The following is a 20,926-nucleotide window of genomic DNA, read 5'->3' on the forward strand; positions in this document are numbered from 1 at the left end:
GAATCTTCCTCAAAGAACTTCTTTAGTGGGTACATCAAATTGGCACAATCAATTGAAAAACCAACACTAAATCTTTCCCAGTTTTCAGTATAATTAAAATAGGAAGTAACTCCCTCCCCAATTGTTACAGGTCATGTTGGCCAATTAGGTTATTTGGCAGGTTCTCCAGGCACTCCTCCCCATTTTATCCTTCACCTGGAGGAATGACCTTGGTTCTCATGAGAAAGCTCTGTGTTGTGTCTAGAAAAGCATTCCATCCTCCTTTCCCCCTTCCCCCTCTGTGTGGCAACTGAGGCACAGGAAAATGGCCCTTGCCAGGCTCATTTCAAAGTTGACAGTGACTTTGTTCATATTCATCCTTCTGAAGATCTATGTGAATCTCCAAGATATTCTCATATTATTATTTTTTAGAAAAAAAGTGATCTTGTAAATGCAACATCATAATTATATGTAATATCGTGCACCAGTGTGTTTATTAAACTGGCTATAATTTCATTTCACAAAATTTTATAAAGCTGGAGGGTTTGAGCCTTAAATATTCTATTAGCTCTTTTCAATCTACTAATAAGGGAAAGAAAATGTTTTGGATTCAGACAATCAAGATATAAAGCTTTTAAATTTTCAAAGTACTCTATTCTTGGGCTAAGTCATTTATTGCTTCTTGATTTCCCCCCTTATTGATTAGAAATGCAAAGACGTTTAGACAATTTTGCTAGAAGCTCAGTTCAAGTAATGGATTTTTCCCAGTCTATGAATGATACATCAGAAACACTCAACAGAGAGAGCTGTTCCTGTGTTTCTCAAATGCTTCTCCAGTTTTTTCATTGTAATGACTAAATAAGAGGACCTTTATACATAAATAAATCCTTTGATTTTAAAAGCATTAAGGTCTAACCAGCCATTTATAAATTGTCGTATTTCCATGTGGTTTGCCACAGTTGCAACTTAGTTTTTTTATTATTTTCAAAGATAGTCTTCCTTCATTTTAAAATTCTGCCCCTGGATTTTGCAGCGGTTCCTATCCAACACCACTCTGTTTCCATATTCTGAGGACTGCTACATCCACATATTTATTGTTCAGTTTATTTCTAAAACTGCCTTTGCCTCTTCTACTCAGAACCCCTTCCTGTGGCTTGATTCTTCCTCACTTTTGTAGTCTACAGCTTATGATCTGTCATTCAAAGTTATGACAGCCTCAAAAAGGATGCTTTATGGCTCATAAAATCCCTCCCTCCCTCTTTCTTTCTTTCTTTCTTTCTTTCTTTCTTTCTTTCTTTCTTTCTTTCTTTCTTTCTTTCTTTCTTTCTTTCTTTCTTCCTTCCTTCCTTCCTTCCTTCCTTCCTTCCTTCCTTCCTTTCTTTCTTTCTTTCCAAAAAGTGCCCATCTCACTATCCAGAGTGACTATGGTCATTCATAAAATATTGTGCCCCCTGTCATATGATCACATTGATGCTACTTAGCAACTGCTCACATTTACAACTAATTATAGCGTCCCACAGTCACATGACTGCAATTGACAATATTTTTTTTATCAGTCCCTGGCAAAACACACCCATTCAGAAGAATGGATTTGCTTGATGACCACATGGTTCACTTAATGATTGGCTTAAAAAATCAGATCAAGTCATGTGGATCCCTTGACTTATGACTGCAGTAACTTTTGATCAAAATCCCAGGTCCAATTATGTTTGTAAGTCAAGGGCCACCTGTAATTCCTTTTGTTTTTTCTTCTGTTCCTGCTATCCCAAGTCTCCAAATGCAGAATTATCAATACAATAAATATAAGACAACATTGTATAAAAAGTCTATCTTAAAACTATACAGTACTGACTAGGAAGTTGAGTCATGGCAACTGGACTTCTTTTCTTTTTTGGTTTGAAATGTTTGCTGCTTATCCAGGTAGCTTCTTCAGTCTTATATATAGAAATATAGCACTAACTTTTCAAACTATTAAGGAGCACAGGGGTATATTTCCCTTCAAGGGGGAAAATAGGAAGAAGGAAAAAAAGTTACCTGATTTGCTGAAGCACTGAAGTGAGCTGAAAAAGCTGCAACTTGCAATACTGCACATATCATGTAACTTTTCGTGTCATTAGTCTGAATGACAGTGAGGTCAGGAATGGTTAATTGGATTGCTGTAAGATTAAAGCAGGCTTCAAAGCAGCTTTCATATAACACTGATGTTAGTTTTAATGTGTCTTTGGATATGTAGAAAGTCCTGTAGAAACTGTATAGAAGTAGTTACAAAAACAAAAGCACATATTGAACCTAGGAAGTAGGAGCATTAGAAAGAAGCTCAGATAGGCTCCAACCAGAAGTGGTATTCAGCAGGTTCTGACCAGTTCTGGAGAACTGGTAGCAGAAATTTTGAGTAGTTCAGAGAACCAGCAAATGCCACCTCTGACTGGAGGTTTTATAGTATCCTTCCCCTGTCACGCCCACCAAGCCACACCCACAGAACCAGTAGTAAAAAAATTTGAATCCCACCACTGGCTCCAACCTAATTCACTGCGGTGGAAAAGAGCGGGAAGGGAAAGTCCTATCAGACTTTGAAGATATTACAGGTAGTCCATCCCTGTGTATGAATCCTCTCTTATTTGACTGTCTCAAATATATATGTTTTCATATTGGATTCCCCATCAGTCTTGTTCTTTGATGTCATGGAAAAGGGGCTATGTAGTCTTGATAAATGTCATTTTCTCTTTGACTTCTCCCAACCTCCTTCATCACTCTACATTAAAGGTGTGGCCTTCTACAAGTTGGAGACAGAGTACTTTCCATCAACAGCATTGCAACTGAAGATGGGACAATGGAAGAAGCCAACCAGCTATTGCGGGATGCAGCGCTTACTAATAAAGTCGTGTTAGAGATTGAATTTGATGTGGCAGGTATGGATATTTTTCCCCGCTTAATCCCTTTTTAATTATGTTGCTTTGTTTTCAATATAGTTAGAAGCAGCATAGAACAGTAGATGGCTAGATTATTTTCAGTGACCCAGGGACCAGACATGATACATGATCTTGATGTATTAACTGCATATTGATTTCTGAAGCCAGAACCAATGTATGCCATATAAAATTCTAAATATGTATCAACAGTTATATAGAAGGAACATTTTGAGCAGATAAAATGCCATATTTTTTTCAGATGGTAGATAGTTTGGTTGGAAAGAACCCCAGACTGTACTTCTGTAAAATTCCTGTTGAATAAAAGTAAGTTATTTATGAATAGTCTGATTCTGTCTTAAAAAGCACCCTTGTTTTTATGAGAAATATGTAAAAAAATTTTTTCCAAATTTCTGACTCAGATTGATTCACCAGGCATGAGATAGAGTGTACAGGTAGTCCTTGACTTATGACCACAATTAGGACAAGAATTTTCATTGCTAAAGAAGGGAGTAATTGAATGAATCACGACCTGTTTGCTGCAATTGTTTTTTCTTTTTCTTTCAGAAATGATGTAAATTACAGCATTTGTCTCTTAGATGCCAATTTACAAAAATACTGAATATCTTTATACAGTCGACCTGAATATAAGCCGAGGCACCTAATTTTGCCACAAAAAACTGGGAAAACTTATTGACTCGAGTATAAGCCAAGTTTTTCAGCACATTTTTTGTGCTGAAAAAAAAACCCCTCGGCTTATACTCAAGTGAGATTCCCTCTGAAAAAAAAAATGGTGTGGAGCTCCAGAGCTGGGCAGCCGCTTCTCTGCTTCTGTGTTTCCTTTGCAACTTGTAAGCATGGGGGTAATTGGAAGCAGAAAAGTTCTTGCATGAGGATATATTGTTTTTTCTTTATTTAACTGTTTTTAGGGGGGGGAAAGACCCACCGTCATGTGAGAATGCTCAGACACGAAATCTATCCGCCTGAAAATAAGTGTGTGTGTGTGGGGGGGGATTTTAACAGAGGGAAGACATAGGGAGAAGGCAAAAGCGGTGGAAGGTCCTTCAGGGGAAACTGAGGGGGAGACTCACCCTTGGTCCAGATGAGCCCCCTTCCCCGCCCCTAAGGAAGCAGAGGCAGCCAGCAAGGGTAGGCAAGCCCCGCTTTGCGGACCCCATCCGTCCTCGCTCCCACCCACCCACCCAAAGCCACGAAGTCCCCCAATCACGCAGCCCAGAATCACCCTCCCCTCAGGGGGCAGCAACGACGCCCAGTGTTTCCTGAAACAAGAAGCTCCGCCGTGCAATGAAAGCGCCCTGGCTCTAGGCTCAGAAAACAACGCGAGCCGAGGTGGCTTCGTTTCCTCAGCCCTAGCTGCTTTCAGTCCGCTCGGGAAGAGGAGGGGGAGGAGGAGGTGGCGGCAGCAGCTCGCGTTGTTTTCTGCGATCTCAGAAAACAATGCGAGCCGCTGCCGCCCCCTACTTTCATTGCATGGCAGAGCTTACTTAACTCATTTAACAATTGTCTTGCTTAGCAATAGAAATGTTGGGTTCAATTGTCATAAGTTGAGAGCTGCCTATAAATGTCATCTGTATTATATTATTGGACACCTGGCTGTACTGGACTAAATGCACTAAGGAAATATTAAGTACAAGACACAACTTATTATGAGCTATTTGAAAATATTACAGAAAACGTAAGGCAGCTTCATTCATTGTGTTCTTCCCATTAATTCTGCCCAAAACTGTTCTGTCTAACACTGTTCTGGAATCCAACATGATCTGGCCCAATTGTCTTGCAGGTTTTCATTCCAGTGACAGCAAATTCCAGTATGAATAGGAAGGTGTGCATATAGGAGAGCCACTGAAAACTGAGAAGTGGTCTTTCATCAAATACTTTTTCCAAAGCCAAAGTAAACTTTGTGCTACACTACTGTACTTACATTCACATATTGGGAATTTTAGTATAGGTAGACAAAGCAACTGGCCCAATGACCTTCTGGTTTGATTTTGCCCTTTTAATTGGTTTATTTGTTCCACAGAATCTGTGATTCCGAGCAGTGGTACATTCCATGTGAAACTACCTAAGAAAAGGGGTGTGGAACTTGGGATTACTATCAGCTGTAAGTGTTTCTAAGTTACAAGTTACAAGTTACATTTGCCATTTTCTTTTTTCTACAAGAGAATGTTCTGAAGATAACTTTCTGCATTATTTTTTTTCAAGGCACATTTGCCTCCTAGTGATTGATAATGTCTTTTAATATCATCCATACATTAATATGATATAGCAGTAATGAAGACAAACTGTATTTTAGCTTTACAATGGCTGGGTGGTAGTTTAAAATCTCCCCTGCCAAGATTTTCTAAATCGTGTTCACCAGAACTCGCAAGAATTTCAGATCAGTTTCAGAGACGCTCATTTTCAGATTGATAATAACTTAAAAGTTAGATTTATATTTTCCCTCTTCGTCGGGACTCCCAAGGGTTCATGTGTTGCTCTTCTTCTTCCAATGTTCCCCATAACAACCTTGTAGGATAGGTTCAACTGAGTGTAACTGGCCCAAAGTCACCCAGTGACCTTGCCGAGCAGGGGCAAAACTTGGATCTGGATATCTTGGTCCTAGTTCAACACTTTAATCACTAATAACACTATAATCAGTACACCATATCGATTGCATTGATTACTATTTTCTGAAATTGATTTGAAATTCTGCCCTTATTCTCTATTTCAGACAAATTTTAGGAAGTGCTAGGTGCTCCCCAAAATTAGTGGAATACCATTGCATTATTGTTTATTCCCAGCCTCACAGCATTGGTAGGGTGGAAAGGAGTTTCTACTAAAATACAACTCTGAACCCAAGTAGGAACTCCTGTCTGAGTTATTTCCTAATTTACACATTCCGAGGAACATTAATTGAATGGATTGTAAAGCAGATGTTATGCTTTAGAGTGATGCTCCTGTGCAGATCATCAATTGGTCAGCTGTGCTACCTGAAAGAATATTCTGTTCTTTTCCCATCAGTATTCTAACTGCAGGTATCAGTAGGCTATTTCCATGCATATGAGAATTTTCATGTACACTTTTATTGGTATTTCTGCAAACACTGACTTTCCCCCAAGTATCATTGAAGTCTCCCTCTTCTTAATGAATAATGGTACTCGATTATAGAAGGATTGGAATCTGAAGGATGACAACTTCTGTTAAAATGGTGCACAACAAAATGATGTACAGCATTTGAAAACATACTCAATTATTACTGTTTTTTTTTTAAACAAAGAACCCCGACCCCAATAATACATATGGTTAACTGAGAATCAAAGAAGCTGCTTGAGGGTTAAAGTTATCAATAGATTAAAACATTTTAATGAGAGCTTTGTTGCAGTAGCTTGTTCAAGGTTTACTTGGGAGAGGTATAATTGAAAGCTTTAATTTTCTCCAGTAGTCATCAAGGCCTTTCACCCTTATTATAATGTGTCTAAAAGTATCTGAATTTATCACTGGATCAAGGAATTCAAATATTTGCTTTTAAAGTGACAAAGCTTTCGTGTAATATTGTCAGATTTCCAAAGGACATAGTATATTTCAAGGGGCAGGAAAGTCAGTTGGGGCTTTCAGCTTTGCTGAATGATGATCATGAATTCCTAACCCCCAGAGTTGAACAATAACAAAAGAAAATGAATATTTTTTTTCCCACTAAACTGGACTATTAATCAAAAATCTCTGATCTTTCTCAGAGGGTCTTGGGAGGTTTTCAAATGAAACTGGTTGCATTTAGAATTTTAACACACAAAAATGAATGTGTGTATTTGTTCATTTGCTGTTATATATATATATATATATATATGAGGATATAAAAACTTTGCAGAATAAATGGATGCAGCTTGATTTAAAAGCCTTAGTAGCTTCTAAACATATTTTCATTTATAATATTTATTCTTGAGTAAGCAGACATTTTCAAGCAATAATTGATTTATATGCAGACTGCTGTTCTTTTGCAATTTGAACCTTAAATGTACTTTTTCTTTTGCATATTTTTCCTCAGCTGTTCAATATTGGGGGGAGGGAATTTAAAATAGTCTTTTCCAATCTGATTATTTTTTGTTTTTGAAATGTGATCATAGTTAAACTTGGTTTCAGTACACACATTTCCCCAATGCTTCATGTTTCAATCAGTAGTGGAAGATGTTTTATGACTGGCTATGTCAATGATGCATGTGAATGATATGCTCAAAACTCTTCAGGGGGAAAACTTGCCCCATCTAAGTCATTATACATTTTAATAAAAACTGGGCATACGTATAGAGAAATATCATCCATCATGTCATGAATCAGAAGCTGCCTGTCTTCCTGCAGACTGTGAAAGGCTCTCTTTGAGGCAGGATATTAAATAAGAGCATCAGCCATCTTGCCTCTTGTTTGGGGCTAGAAATCATTTCAGTAGCTGTAATCAGATATGGGAATGAGCTTGCGGGGCAGATGGAAGAGCTGCAACCAGGGGAGCAGTCCGATAACAGGTAACTTAGCTTGCAGGAGGAATGTGGGTATTGGCAAATGTTTCGGAAGAGACCGTCCCTAGTTTCTGGGGCTGTAAAGGTGATGGGGGAGACTTACAAGACTGATGTCAGCCTTACAAGGTAATCCAGATAGAAACCATGCCCATGTGAAGAAATTCTACTTGATTGTGTGAATCTTGCAAGTACATTTCTCCCCCATTGCCATTCATTCTGCAAGCTATGTTTCAGCATTCCAGCAAAACCAGATCCCCGTCAACAACTCCGAGACAATCCGTTAGCCGGTCTTCCGGACTTTAGTAGATCCGAGATACAAATCCACAAACCAGCATACAGAGATGTAGGTAGTTGTTTATTTTGTACACGTAACTCACATCCCATCCGGCGGTAACGGTTTGAAATCCAAACTAGGTTAGCGCTGGAAGCATTTGCCTTCCAGCACAATTATAGCATTACCCCACCCTCCTAATCGCAGCTACTTCCTGTGGACCACCCTATCCTAAATCCCCACGTAACAAATGTTCCTTAATATGGCTAATTTTGCTTTTATTCCCATATCCTGCCTCCGCAGCTTATAGCACTCTGCATCCTATCTACCACTGTTCCGTGAGAACCCTGCCATAACAAACATCTATCCCTCCCCTCCATAAAGCATCCAGTACGTCCTTGGGGAATCCCTTGTGCAGCCTCCACATCCCAGGTACCAACGTGAGGCAACGTTGCGAGGCAGCATTTGGGAGCCCCCATTCAGCCATCAATTCCCACTGATCAGGTTCGATGTCACATGTTGGAGGAATCCAGGTATAGAGCTCTACTGCTGATGGGCGACTGCATTTGGAGCCTGACACAGGCATTTTCTCAAAGTTTCTTTCTATTGGAAAAGTCATAATGGCACATCTGAGAAAACCCGAATCTGAGAGTTCCAGGTTTTCCCCCAGTAAATCAAAAATCAAAACCCAACCCCTGCATCCATCAGTCCATCACATGGTCCAATCACTATCTGTCTCAATTTGAGACATCCCTTCAACCACTCCTCCTCCAGGTGCAGCAATAACATGACCTTGACTGGAAAGAAGAATGTTATTATGGCTAACTACTAACACTCTAAAAATCCCCCCCAAATTTCTCAGGCACAGGAATGTGGCAGCGTGGAAGTCTCTGGTGACAATGTGGCTTCCAAAGTTGACAATCTGACCATTACCATGATTGCAGCTCTAAGGTCACTCCCACATACCATTAGAGTAGCTGAAGTCTTTCTTCTGATAGGAGTTTCTTGAACCCTTGTGAGGTTAAATATTATGGTTGATACTAAGTGTTTATTAGGTTGAATTATGACATTGAGATCCTTGTGAGCTTAGTTAGTATAATTTGTGAAAAGGGGAGACATTTCTAGGCAACAATAAAGAAGAAATGACTGGTAGAAGGGCAACTTTATTGGTCATTGAGGCTCTTTTCACTCGTTTTGTCAAGATAAGAAGGAATGATAGGGTTTTGAATAAAAATATATATAATATATATTTGTAATATATATTCAAAAGCCAGTTTGGTGTATTCTCCAATTTTTTCTCTTCAAGAATATATTAATTTCTAGACATGTGACATCAGACTTTCTTTTAATCAACAACTGCCTAAGCCCAATGCTTTTTACCTATATTATTCTCTTTATGTGGAGAAACATTTTAAAAATCTTTTTTTGAAAAATAGATTTAGTTTTTTTTCTTAACAGAAATTTATGCCAAGATTATTTACAAATTCATTTAATCTTTCCATTACCATATAATTCATCCTTAATTTACATAAAGTCAAACAAGGAATGAGGTGTTACATTTTGAAAAAATTCTGAGTTCAACATCTCTATCCCTTAGCACTATTGTGTGTTGTTGTTTTTTTACTAAATGGAAGAAAATATAAGTGAAAGCTTTGATTTTGCTCTAGTTTCTCCAAAGTAATTAAATCAAAGCTACAAAATAAGACATCTTAAATTTAGGCTGGTACTTGGAATACAAGGTTATCAGGAGTGGGATTCAAAAATTCCAGCAACCGATTCTCTATTCAGTTGCTGGGTGGGCGTGGCCATGGTGGGCATCAGAGGTGGTATTCAGCAGGTTCTGACCATTTCTGGAGAACCAGTAGCAGAAATTTTGAGTAGTTCAGAGAACTAGCAAATCCCATCTCTGACTGGAGAGCTTACAGTATCTTTCCCCTGCCGCGCCTACCAAGCCACACCCACAGAACTAGTAGCAAAAAATTTGAATCCCACCACTGGAGGTCATGGCCTACCTGAACTTCCAGGAGGGCCATTTTTCGCCTTTCCAATGGTCCAGAGGCTTCCCTTGGGCTTTTGAGAGGGTGAAAATGGCCTCCCCGGGCTCTGGAAGCCCTCCGGAAGCCAGAAACAGGCCCATTTCACAACTTCCGGTACTTCCAGAAGGCCTATTTTCCCCCCTCCCAGAGTCTCCACACAGATCCTGCACTTACCTGCATCAAAAATGGGCCACGTGGAGACTCCTGGGAGGAGTGGGGCAGGTGGGCAGGGCCAGCCGGTTGGTTCAAATACCTATTTGGTGAACCAGATGCAAATTTAACATCCGGTTCGCCCGAACCGGTCCGAACTGGTAGAATCCCCCCCCCCGAAGTTTATGTCCTAAAAATTGTGGGTGATGTTTGATTCCCTTTGGTAGGCAAAACAAGACAGTTGTAGTTTGGCACAAGATTTCTCTGTGCCTCCTGCTTGTTATGAGCAAAAAATTCTAAGTATATTTTGCAAATATAGTATATCATATAGAAAAGAAGAAACAAATAAAGGAAAATATTTGTAGCCCAGGATTGAAATGAGGGATCCTTGGTGCTCTCTGAGCTTGCTTGTTTTCTTGCGGTTGTTTCATTGCCCTAACTAGGTAACATCATCAGTGCTAGTAGGGAGTGCTGTTTGCTGTCAGTTTATATTCCAGTGTCTTTTCTGTGTGGGTGGGGACGGTCTTTGAAATTCTTTGGTTGGGCTGTTTACTGATGGCTCTTTGGCAGTTTTTTCACTAGAATATTGTTTATTTGAAATTGGTCTAAATTAACTCCAATTAACTCCAATAACTCTGAAATTAACTCCAATTTCTTGGAGTTAATCTATGTTGATTTGGGTGCTGGAGTCTTTTTGTTCTCTGGTTGATTGTCTCTTTTGCATAGTCTATAGATTTGGTTAATATCTATGTGTCAATAGATGGCTGATTTTTCAGAGTGCCAGGCTTCTAGAAATTCCCTGGCATTTTGGGATTTGGCCTGGTCTAGGAGACCAAGAATAGCTATTTTGTTAGCTACTGTTATGCGTATGTTCCTCAGGTTACAGTTCTGTTTTCTAAATTTATTAGTATATTTGTTTTATTTTATTTTGTTGGTTGCATGTTTAATATAGTTATATTAAACACTCTGTTTATTTAAATCCTATGAATTGTTGTTTCATGCTTCCTCTGATAAAAATTGAGAGATTCAGCTTTATGGCCCTTACAGAAAAAGGTTAGCTCACTTTGCTTTAATACTTAGTTTATTAGAAATATGGCTATCACCTTTTCGGGCTACTGCTATCCATTGAAATTGACATAGATTTAGCAAAATGAAGATCTACTATATATCTCAAGCACAAATTATCCGATAACAGTCTTGCTATAAAATGACTTGATGCCTTCAATCCAAGACATAAGGAAGTAAACCTGAGTGAACAGCAAAGCCAACAGCTTGCCAATGAGAATTTAATTTGGCTAATCAGATCTATTAGGGTTAATTGAAAGCTAATTGACTGCTGAGCAAATCTTTCCCCCCTCCAATTTAGGAGAATGTGCTGCTTTGTTTCTGCATCTTGGGAGGAGTGCTGCAAAATATTCAGTACCATACCAGATTATTTTTTTTACCCCAACCTTTCCTTGCAAAATGTTTTAAATGATGTTTGTTTTTGTAAACATTCCTAATTATATGTGATCATTTTCAAGTAAATTAAATTATTACCAGTTTTGTTGAAGCCTGATCTGAAAACTCTTTAATTATCACAATGCACAATAGCATTCTAGGCCTATACTTAAGATCTAAATTAAATATCAGTAAGCCTATTTGAAAACGGTAATTCACATTTCATCTATAGATGATCCAGATTCTTCATTTACCATGATAGTGGGTGTTGCTTTGTTCACAGGAGATAGTAGACATGTTATCCTACCTGGCAATCACATGTTTTGTAACAGAATAAGTATCAGCACAGTCTGGATTTCTGATTTATAAGCTATGTTAATTGGAGAACGATTCTTTAAAGCGAGCATGAATAAGGATCTTTTATAAAGAAAAGTAATTAGATGATCTGATGCTTCCATGTTCTTTGTGCAGCAATTCATTTTCTAAAGAAAAATGCTGGAAGTACACCAGGTCACTTTGACAAATATAAACATTTACAATAACGATCATCATTATGTGGATTAGGTATACCAGATTTTTCATGAGTCTTGTTTCCACATTTTTTTTTTAGCATTTCAACATAGTCATTTCTGAACTGTCTGCCTGGCAGCACCCAGACAGGAGTAAATGAAAACTAATTTTCCATCTCTTAGGGTATATATTACATTAAATGTCAGTGACAGTTCTGAGCAGACCCACCTTTTCTTCTCCATATTCAACTCACTTTGTATGAAACAATAAGAAAGGGGAACGAATACTTGCCAAAATACATTTGTTCCATGGGAGATGCTATAGCCAAACTTCAGGAAACCTTAGTGGATAAAAGATGGCTCTTTCATCTACAAATTCTGTATTCCAACATTCCATTGCGAGTCAGATGTTCCCTTTGGAGGGCACCTTTCAGGATACGTTTCCATCAAAAGAGGGGTAAGAGAAGGGGGTATTCTAGTCCCCTTACTTTTTAACTTGTACCTTGGTTCCATAATTTAGGGGCTCTCTTATCTTCTAAGCATCGCTATCCAATATTAGCAGACCAATTCCACCCTGGCTATATGAAGTAATAAACATAGTACTATAATGTAGTAGTACAATACACACAATGTAATTTTGTTGGTCTTCCAGGGAATGAGAAGGGCATTGAAAGCATTGGCTTCCTTTTATCTAAAAGAACAACTAGCAGTAAATTATATATTTAAAAAAGCCCAAATGCTGGTGTTTGCATGACACAACGGTAGGTTACATGAATGGCAAATTAATGGGACCTCAACAGAGCAGGTACATACTTAGAAATATCCTGGGGTGCAGTTCCAGGTTTCCTTATCTTAGAACACACATTTTTCTTTATCAGGCAAGTATGGCCCAATGTAACTCCACAGCTGTCTTAAGTTTCTTCCATTCAAAGTGGGCACATTTTTATTCCTGCAGCTTGCAAGATTTTCCTTGCTAGAGTAATCTCTCGGCTTCTTTATAGTGTTCCAATTTGCATTTTTACAAAGATTAATATCCTGGAAACTACCTAGTCCAAGTTTATAAGAGCACACAGCTCCAAGTGGCATCAAGAATGTTGTTTTATGGGTTAGACACAGTTTTGGTTTCTGTGAGTACCAGAGCCTGGTTTTATCATCTTCATTTCTGGTTGAAATTGATTTTTCTCCTGTGGGATTTTTCTCTCCTGGTTTAGGGAGAATGTTTTAAATCAACCTGGCTAACAGAGGCTAATGGCAAAATTCTAGTCCTTAGGACTTTTGAGTTTATTAGGATTTGAAAATGCCTGGAGTCATCTTATACAATACATCTGGGATGTTGATTTTCAAATGAGTTTAAGCCTAATAGTCTACAGTTTATGGATTCTTCTCAAGTGATCATGTTGTCTGTTATCATCTTATCTCTCTTCTGTTTTGATTCTGAAATTTTTTGAAGCTTTCACCTTGGCCAAAGTTGGATGTACACCATCATCTGCAGTTCTGAGGAGGTGGTATAAAAATATCCCTTTTTAGGCAGTGCTTATGCCCATGGGGAAATGGTTCAGTGAAATCTCTAAGTGATATGTTCCTTTGTTGCTCTCTCTATAAAGAATCTAGAAAGAAACATATTTATCCCATTTTAAAGAACTACCCTGGTAGAGAGTACAATACCTATTTGTGATTGTTTCTCTCTGCCCCAGGACTCTGATATAACTTTCCAGATTGCCTGATTTTGTTTGTTGTATCCATCTTACTAAAGTTAAAGTTTAGCATAAATTTTGGAGATCACCACTGCCTTAAAAAAAAGCCTACAGTCACAATAATAATATGTTATATTAATTATTAATATATATTATGTAATTTTATTGCACTCTTAAATGTTTTCTTAATATTTGCAAGTCTGTGTATTTTGTTTTTGCACTTTCTGTTCCAAAGGCTGTAATAAAGTTTTGATTTTATACTTATTTCAGTCTTTTCCAGCCTGGATCTTTCTGGGTATTTTAGTCTCTCAACAGTAGTAGCAAACCTAGCCAAAGATCAGGGAATCAGATTTATAAACTGAAGTAGGGACTTGCTTCAACAAACCCAAACAAATCATGTAGCTTTGTGCCATGTCAAAGCTTTTTGCAAATTTAATGATGTTTCTACTGCTTCTGAGATTGTTATAAACAATATCCCATGTTCTATTTCTTCCATTTCAAAATAGGAGCATTTTTAGAGGGGTTGAGTTGTGGTGGGACTTTCTGACACTATCATGAATAGCCAGCCAATCAGTTTAATGTTTCATTTATCCCTTTGCCTAAAGCAGCTTTTTTGGAATGGCAATATTTCCTTGGAGTTCCTTTTCTTTATCACTTTCACCTTCTTTAGAGTGGCCAACCATGAACCCCAAGTTTGCTGTCTTCTATACTAAGAGAATGTTACACTTTGGGCTGGGTTCAGTCAACAGAATTAGAAGCTCAAGTCAACTCTTAAAGTATGGCCAAAGTATTCCCTTTTCCAACTTTTCCCCACAACAACCCTGTAAAATCGGTTGGGCTGAGAAAGGGAGAGACTGGCCCAGAATCATCCAGTGAATTAGCTGAGAGTGAGTATAAACCAAGGATTAATTTGCAGAACCTTGACTGCTATACCATACTGGCTCTCCACAGTGAGAGAATGGGTGTCAGGCTAAAGTATTCAGGCACTACTGAACGCCCTAAATTGGGGTGAGGTAGCAACAAAGCAATAAGTGCAATTTTCTCTCTATCCGCATGCTTCACTGAAGGCCAGTTGTCTCTGGCATTGCATCTCATTTTTCAGCCTGGTTCCCTTGCTTCTTCTGACTAGCTTGTCAATAGTTTTTTGGCTGGCCAACCACTGACATAATTAAGTTCTTCCAATGACAATAATGAAAGAGATCTAGATTGCTATCCTGTTATGGATAAGATCTTGGACTTTAAAAAAAAAAAAGAATCTCAAAATACATGAACTCATACTACCATCAAACTGAACCTCTAGTATTAGACTGCATTTGTCAAGAATTTTGATAGCTGATTAAAATCAGAGATGATTTATTTTCCTCCAAACATTCTTGCAGAATTCCCTTTAGCAAGATTTGTGGAGATTGCAAGGAGTTACAAGAATTTCAGCAATTGAATTGTGTTAGCAATAGCAATAGCACTTAGACTTATATACTGCTTCAGTGTGCTTTACAGCCCTCTCTAAGCAGTTTACAGAATCAGCATGTTGCCCCCCAAAATTGGGGTCCTCATTTTTCTCACCTCAGAAGGATAGAAGGCTGAGTCAACCTTGACCTGATAAGATTCGATCTGCCAAATTGCAGGCAGCCAGCAATCCATGGAAGAAGCCTGCAGTACCACATTCTAAACACTGCACCACCACGGCTCTTCATGCAGTTGTGTTCCATTTAGGTCAATTATAACCTCATAGATATTAGGGCACAGAATTTTGGTTTTTTTCTAATAGCGTTCCCATGATTTGAGAAGGTGCAAATCTATTTACGGATAATGGGGAAGCTTGCAGTTGACTGTCCCAAAGGTCCTTTTTTCAAAGGCAACTGGGCTTTCTTTGTTTTTGCTTGAAGATATTTCACATCTCATCTAATCAGAATTGAAGAAGCTTCTTCGATGAAAAGCAGAACATCTTCAAGCAAAAACAAAGAAAGTCTAGCTTCCTTTTGAAAAAGCACTTTTGGGACAGCCATGACCTGGTTGACTAAGAATCTCTATAAACATTTGCAATTGGTTGTTCAGATCATAGTCTCTAGGACCTTCATTAGTCTGGAAACTAACACTTGCACCTATCTTCTTCCAATCTTGAATCTATAATTCAACGTGCTAAGGCCTACTATGGTTTGTTTTGCTTTGCTAACAAGGTTCAACAATACATTCTCCAATCACGTCACCAACTTTTTTTAGGGTTGTGCCAATCTTCATAGGTTTGCTTTGCTTTTCAGGGTGTTTATCCAGCTTTGAAACCCCAAACATCTTCCAGGTTGTTTGGCTGTGTGTATGTATGGTAATATTTATTGTGCACTAGACCATTCAACTTTCAACTGCTTCAGACAGTACTGGGGAGGAGTTGCAAAAACAGAATTCTGGCCCAAGAGCTTTGACAATAAGAATAATGTTGTTTTCACAGCATGAGTCTTTTTATTGAAGCAAATCTAAGACACCAACCTACGACTGTTACTTACATCTCTGGGAAGTAATGAAAAATAATTTTTTTTTAAAAAACCTCCTCTCTTAACTTGGCTTTCCTCCCCTTGTTGGGCTCCCTGTGGACAAATAGGAGGAGGATATCCAAATATTCCATAGCTATAAATAGTATACTCTATGAATAGTTTTAGAAATTGAGTCCTTAAAAGGAAACGTAGCTAATTATATTTCAAGAATTGGCAGGTCTGCTGTAAATTTAAAACTTTATTTCTAACTGTGCTAGAAATGAAGCATCAGTTTCATGCATATTCATTCAGAATTCAGATTTATCATGCTTTCATATTAATGGCCATTTTTTTTTTAAATGCATGGAATTAAGTGTTTAAAATTTTGAATATACTTTCATATATCTCTAAACTTTTACAATTTCCAATTTATTTTTATTTTATTTTTCAGTGAAAGATGGGTTTAGCTTTAGTTGTCACCTTGCTTTTTAGCGCTCTGAGTAGAAATTAAGAATTTTGCCATTTAATAACATTAATTCCAGGTTAGGGAACTAAATTGCTATGTATTTAAAAGTAAATGTAATGCAATAGATATGGGATATGTTTTAAGCAGATTGATTGTTTGCTATCAAATCAGTATTGACTCTTAATAGTCATATAGATAGACGTTCTCCAGGATGATCTGGAATCAATTCAGTCCTTGGCTGCATTAACTGCATTAAAAGGGTCAGAATCAAGATCATGTGAAGTGTTAATACCACTTGATAATGCCTTGGTAAGACCATACTTGGAAAGTTGCATCCAGTTTCGGTTGCCATGATATGAAAAACATGTTGAGACTCTAGAAAGAGTGCAGAGAAGAGCAACCAAGATGATTAGGGGACTGAAGGCTAAAACTTATGAGGAATGGTTGCAGGAATTGGATGTGTTTAATGAAAAGAAGGACTAGGAGTGTTCCAATAAGGGGCTGCACAAAGAACAGAAGGTCAACCTATTCTTTAAAGCACCTGAGGGAAGGACAAGAAGCAATGGATGGAAACTAATCAAGGAGAGAGCCAACCTAGAACTAAGGAGAAATTTCCTGACAGTTAGAACAATTAATCAGTGGAATGACTTGCCTTCAGAAGTTGTGGGTGCTCCAACATTGGGGGTTTTAAAGAAGAGATTGGTCAATAATTTACCTGAAATGGTTTCTTGCTTGAGCAGGGAGTTGGACTAGAAGACCTCCAAGGTTCCTTCCAACTCTTGTCATTCTTTTATTCTGATCTTTCTTTCTTTCTTAGCCCTAACATGTTTCCTCTTTCAACTGTTGTGACGCTCCCACAAAGCAAAGCTTTGTGCCAACGTCACTCATACACTTTTGATGGATATGGTGTACCTCCTTCAAAATATTTATTGCCTCATTTTCTCCATCAGTCACAACATAAGTGAATCCTACATAGGCATACTCTATATAGAGAACTGAATATTTGGCTCTTTAAAAAAGATCTTTGTCATATTTTTTTCTCAGTTATCTTTCAGATCCATTTCTTCAACCATCGTTTGCCACATCAATATGCTGCAACCAACATTTACTGTTTCTTTCACAGAATGAAAAGATGCTAAAATATAACCTTGATTGCAACTCTCAAAAGCATAACAAATATCTTTGCTTTATGAATTTTATTAAACATTAGTATCTTGGGCTTAGATGTTTTTATTAAAGATAAATTGAAAAATGGAAATATATTATGTTGCTTCCTACGTTATATAATGTTTGGATTATATAGTCTTCTGCAACCTGGTGTGCTCTAATGGCCATAATGACTGGGAATTCTGCAGGAATGCCTGGTTGTGGAAGGCTGGTAATAGATAATTCTGAAGATTATCATGGACTCTAAATGCCTGGATTGAGTGTCTGCATGTATCTCTTCCTAAACAGCAAGCAGAAAGTCTGGTGAGCCTTTAATTATCTCTGATATCAAGAAGGGGAGTGTAGCACATAGGTGAGTGAATTACCTGCTGTTGTTTTATTTCTGAATCTTAATAAACAATAGTAATTAATTTGGTCCTAAGATCTGTAATACCTCTCTATGACCTCAACTGTCTTTCATAGGTATTCTGGATTCTAATATGCAGTTGAACCCAATTAATACACATGAAGCTGGTACATACTTGTTCAGACTAATATACCAAAATCTGCTTTGGAAACATTTTTCCCTTTAGAAAGATGCCTCTGTTTTTGTACCTTCTTCTCATGGTGTCTAGGGATTTCTTTTAAATTCCTCTTCATAATGTTTGAGTTTCCTTTAGTCGTTGAAGATACTCCAAAATGATGGGATTGAGGTTTCACTTTCCTTTTGCATCATTCTAAAGCAGTGTTTCAGTATTGCTGGATGAGGAATTCTGGGAGTTGAAGTCCAGCCATCTGAAGGTTGCTGGGATTGAGAAAAACTGGGTCTAAAGCCTTTTGGTTGGCTGCCCTTCCCAATCCAAAGAACCCATTAATGTCTTCCTTTGGAACCTCATCGGAAGCATGAAGAGGCAAGAGAAATCTGGAGAAATGTTTGTGCAATGGAAGACAATATAGCAGGATCCAATCTGGTTAGGTCACCGGGACCACAGGTTTTGTTTTCCAAACTTTCGGACTAGCTAGAGATAAATTCCCTGAAGATGGGCTCCAGCACAAGTCCTGAAGCTCAGAAGACAAACCTCTGGTCCAGGTGAACGACCCAGTTTAGATCCTGCAACATTCTCCTGGGACATGTATATTTGCCTTCATTTGGAAGACATTATAATTACATCTATACCTCTTGGCCTCTTTGTAGTTAAATTCAGTGCAAAGAGATTGGGAGAATTCTTCAGAGGTTTTCTCTCTTTCTTTTTTTTAAACCATTTTCTAAAGCAATTGTTTTCCCTCATGCTGAAAGATAGCTACTAAAAACAAATGGATGATTTTGTTTGCCCAACACTTACTTCATCATATCATCAACACTGTTAGCACTTGAAAAGTACAAATGTTAACACTATTTAGAATGTTTTCTAAAAGATTTGTTTTCTCTTTGTATGCAGGACTGGCACCTTGGAGCCCGGAGACAAGCTGTTAGCTATTGATAATATCCGACTCGACAATTGCTCAATGGAAGATGCAGTGCAGATCTTAAAACAGTGTGAAGAACTTGTCAAATTGAAGATCAGGAAGGATGAGGATAACTCTGGTACAAAAACCCTTTCGAAGACTAATGAGGTTGACAGATTGTGAATCAATATTGTTAATTAATATGCTTGCATATTCACACGCTTCCTATATACAAATACTATATACTTCAACAAGATTCAGAGGGCTACAAGTTTCTTTGTGATTGACTGGAACTTCCTCTGAGCTTGGCCTTTTGATGACTGCTATCATCATTATTCAACCTTTATTTGCCTTCATTCGCGATTATTCAGCTTCTTTGTTCCTTTTAACAGATGAGCAAGAAACCACAGGGGCTATCATCTACACAGTGGAATTGAAGAGATATGGTGGGCCCCTGGGAATCACTATCTCAGGCACAGAAGAACCTTTTGACCCCATTGTCATTTCAGGCTTGACAAAACGAGGGCTGGCAGAAAGGTGAGTTGCAATTTGCAACCTTAGAGTCAGAGGCCTGGAGTGTCATTGCAGGCATCAGCTTCCAAAGAAGGAATCTTAACAGAATAACGGAGTTGGAAGAGACCTTGGAGGTCTTTCTAATCCAACCCCCAATGCTCAAGCAGGAGATCCCATACCATTCCAGACAAATGGTTGTCCAATCTCTTCTTAAAAGCCCTCAGGGATGGAGCATCCACCACTTCTGAAGACAAGCCGTTAATTGTTCTGTCTGTCAGGAAATTTCTCCTTATTTCTAGGTTGGTTCTCTCCTGCTCACTTTCCATTGAATGATCTGAAAAACAAGACCACGTGAAAGTTTTTTCTGAACATTCAGCCTCTTGGATAGCACAAGCATCCATACTGTGTTGATAGTGTTATGGACATCTGTTAGTTTTATGTAGATACGTGCACCAGGGAAGTTAATTTAAGACACCCTATTTGAAAAGTTCAGTGCTTTACCTTTCTTGTTTGCTGTATTTCCCTAAAAAAACAATAATCCTTTGTATCCTGGCAGATTGAAATACAAGATGGGAAAAAAGGAGAAAGAAGATGAAAAATAACCACAATATCCAAAGATTTATTTAACATATACTTTGTATTCCTAAACATACAATAACAATAATTAAAAGTGACTTACAGAAGTGGCTTTTCATCAAGATATCATCAAGAGTCCTTCCTCTGTGAGGAAGATGAGCAGTTGAAAAATGTGATCATGGATGGGTAGATGGATGGATGGATAGATATAGACAGAGAGAGAGAGAGATATATAGAGAGATGGACAGACAGACAGATAGAAATAGCACTTACTTATATACCGCTTTACATGGCTTTACAGCCGTCTCTAAGCAGTTTTACAGAGTCAGAATAATGCCCTCAACAATCTGGGTCCCTATTTTATCCACCTCAGAAGGATGGAGGGCTGAGTCAACCTTGAGCCTGGTGAGATTCGAACTACCAAATTGCAGTCAGACAGCAGTCAGCAGAAGTACCCTGCAGCACTGCACTCTAACCACTGCACCACTGCTGCTAGATAGATAGATAGATAGATAGATAGATAGATAGATAGATAGATAGATAGATAGATAGACAGACAGACAGACAGATGAATAGAACAGAACAGAATAGAATAGAACAGAACAGAACAGAACAGAATACTTTATTGGCCAAGTGTGATTGGACATACAAGGAATTTGTCTTGGTGTAAATGCTGTCAGCATGCATAAAAGAAAAGATACATTCGTTAAGAATCAAGAATCATAACCTATAATGCTTAATGATAGTCATAGGGTACAATCAGCAATCAAATCATACCAGGAAACAGTCCATATAAATCGTAAGGATACAAGCGACAAAGT

The 20,926-nt window shown here is 38.1% G+C and overlaps 1 protein-coding gene across 6 annotated transcripts in view; it reads left to right on the forward strand.

Moving 5' to 3' along the window:
- Nucleotides 1-20,926, forward strand: part of GRIP2 (glutamate receptor interacting protein 2) — a 494,881-nt gene that overhangs the window by 439,710 nt on the left and 34,245 nt on the right. For all 6 annotated transcript variants that reach the window (XR_015741616.1, XM_087923753.1, XM_087923751.1 and 3 more), the window contains exons 13-17: nucleotides 2,743-2,888; nucleotides 4,927-5,007; nucleotides 17,880-17,943; nucleotides 19,010-19,155; nucleotides 19,409-19,553. Coding sequence is in view for 5 of the 6 variants with exons in the window: in XM_087923753.1 (XP_087779879.1) it covers nucleotides 2,743-2,888; nucleotides 4,927-5,007; nucleotides 17,880-17,943; nucleotides 19,010-19,155; nucleotides 19,409-19,553 (582 nt within the window). In the remaining variant the exon portion in view is untranslated. The remainder of the gene's footprint in view (nucleotides 1-2,742; nucleotides 2,889-4,926; nucleotides 5,008-17,879; nucleotides 17,944-19,009; nucleotides 19,156-19,408; nucleotides 19,554-20,926) is intronic.

Source organism: Pseudonaja textilis, chromosome 2 (assembly GCF_049901715.1).
Source record: "Pseudonaja textilis isolate UNSWEBS1 chromosome 2, rPseTex1.2, whole genome shotgun sequence".
Taxonomy (NCBI): domain Eukaryota; kingdom Metazoa; phylum Chordata; class Lepidosauria; order Squamata; family Elapidae; genus Pseudonaja; species Pseudonaja textilis.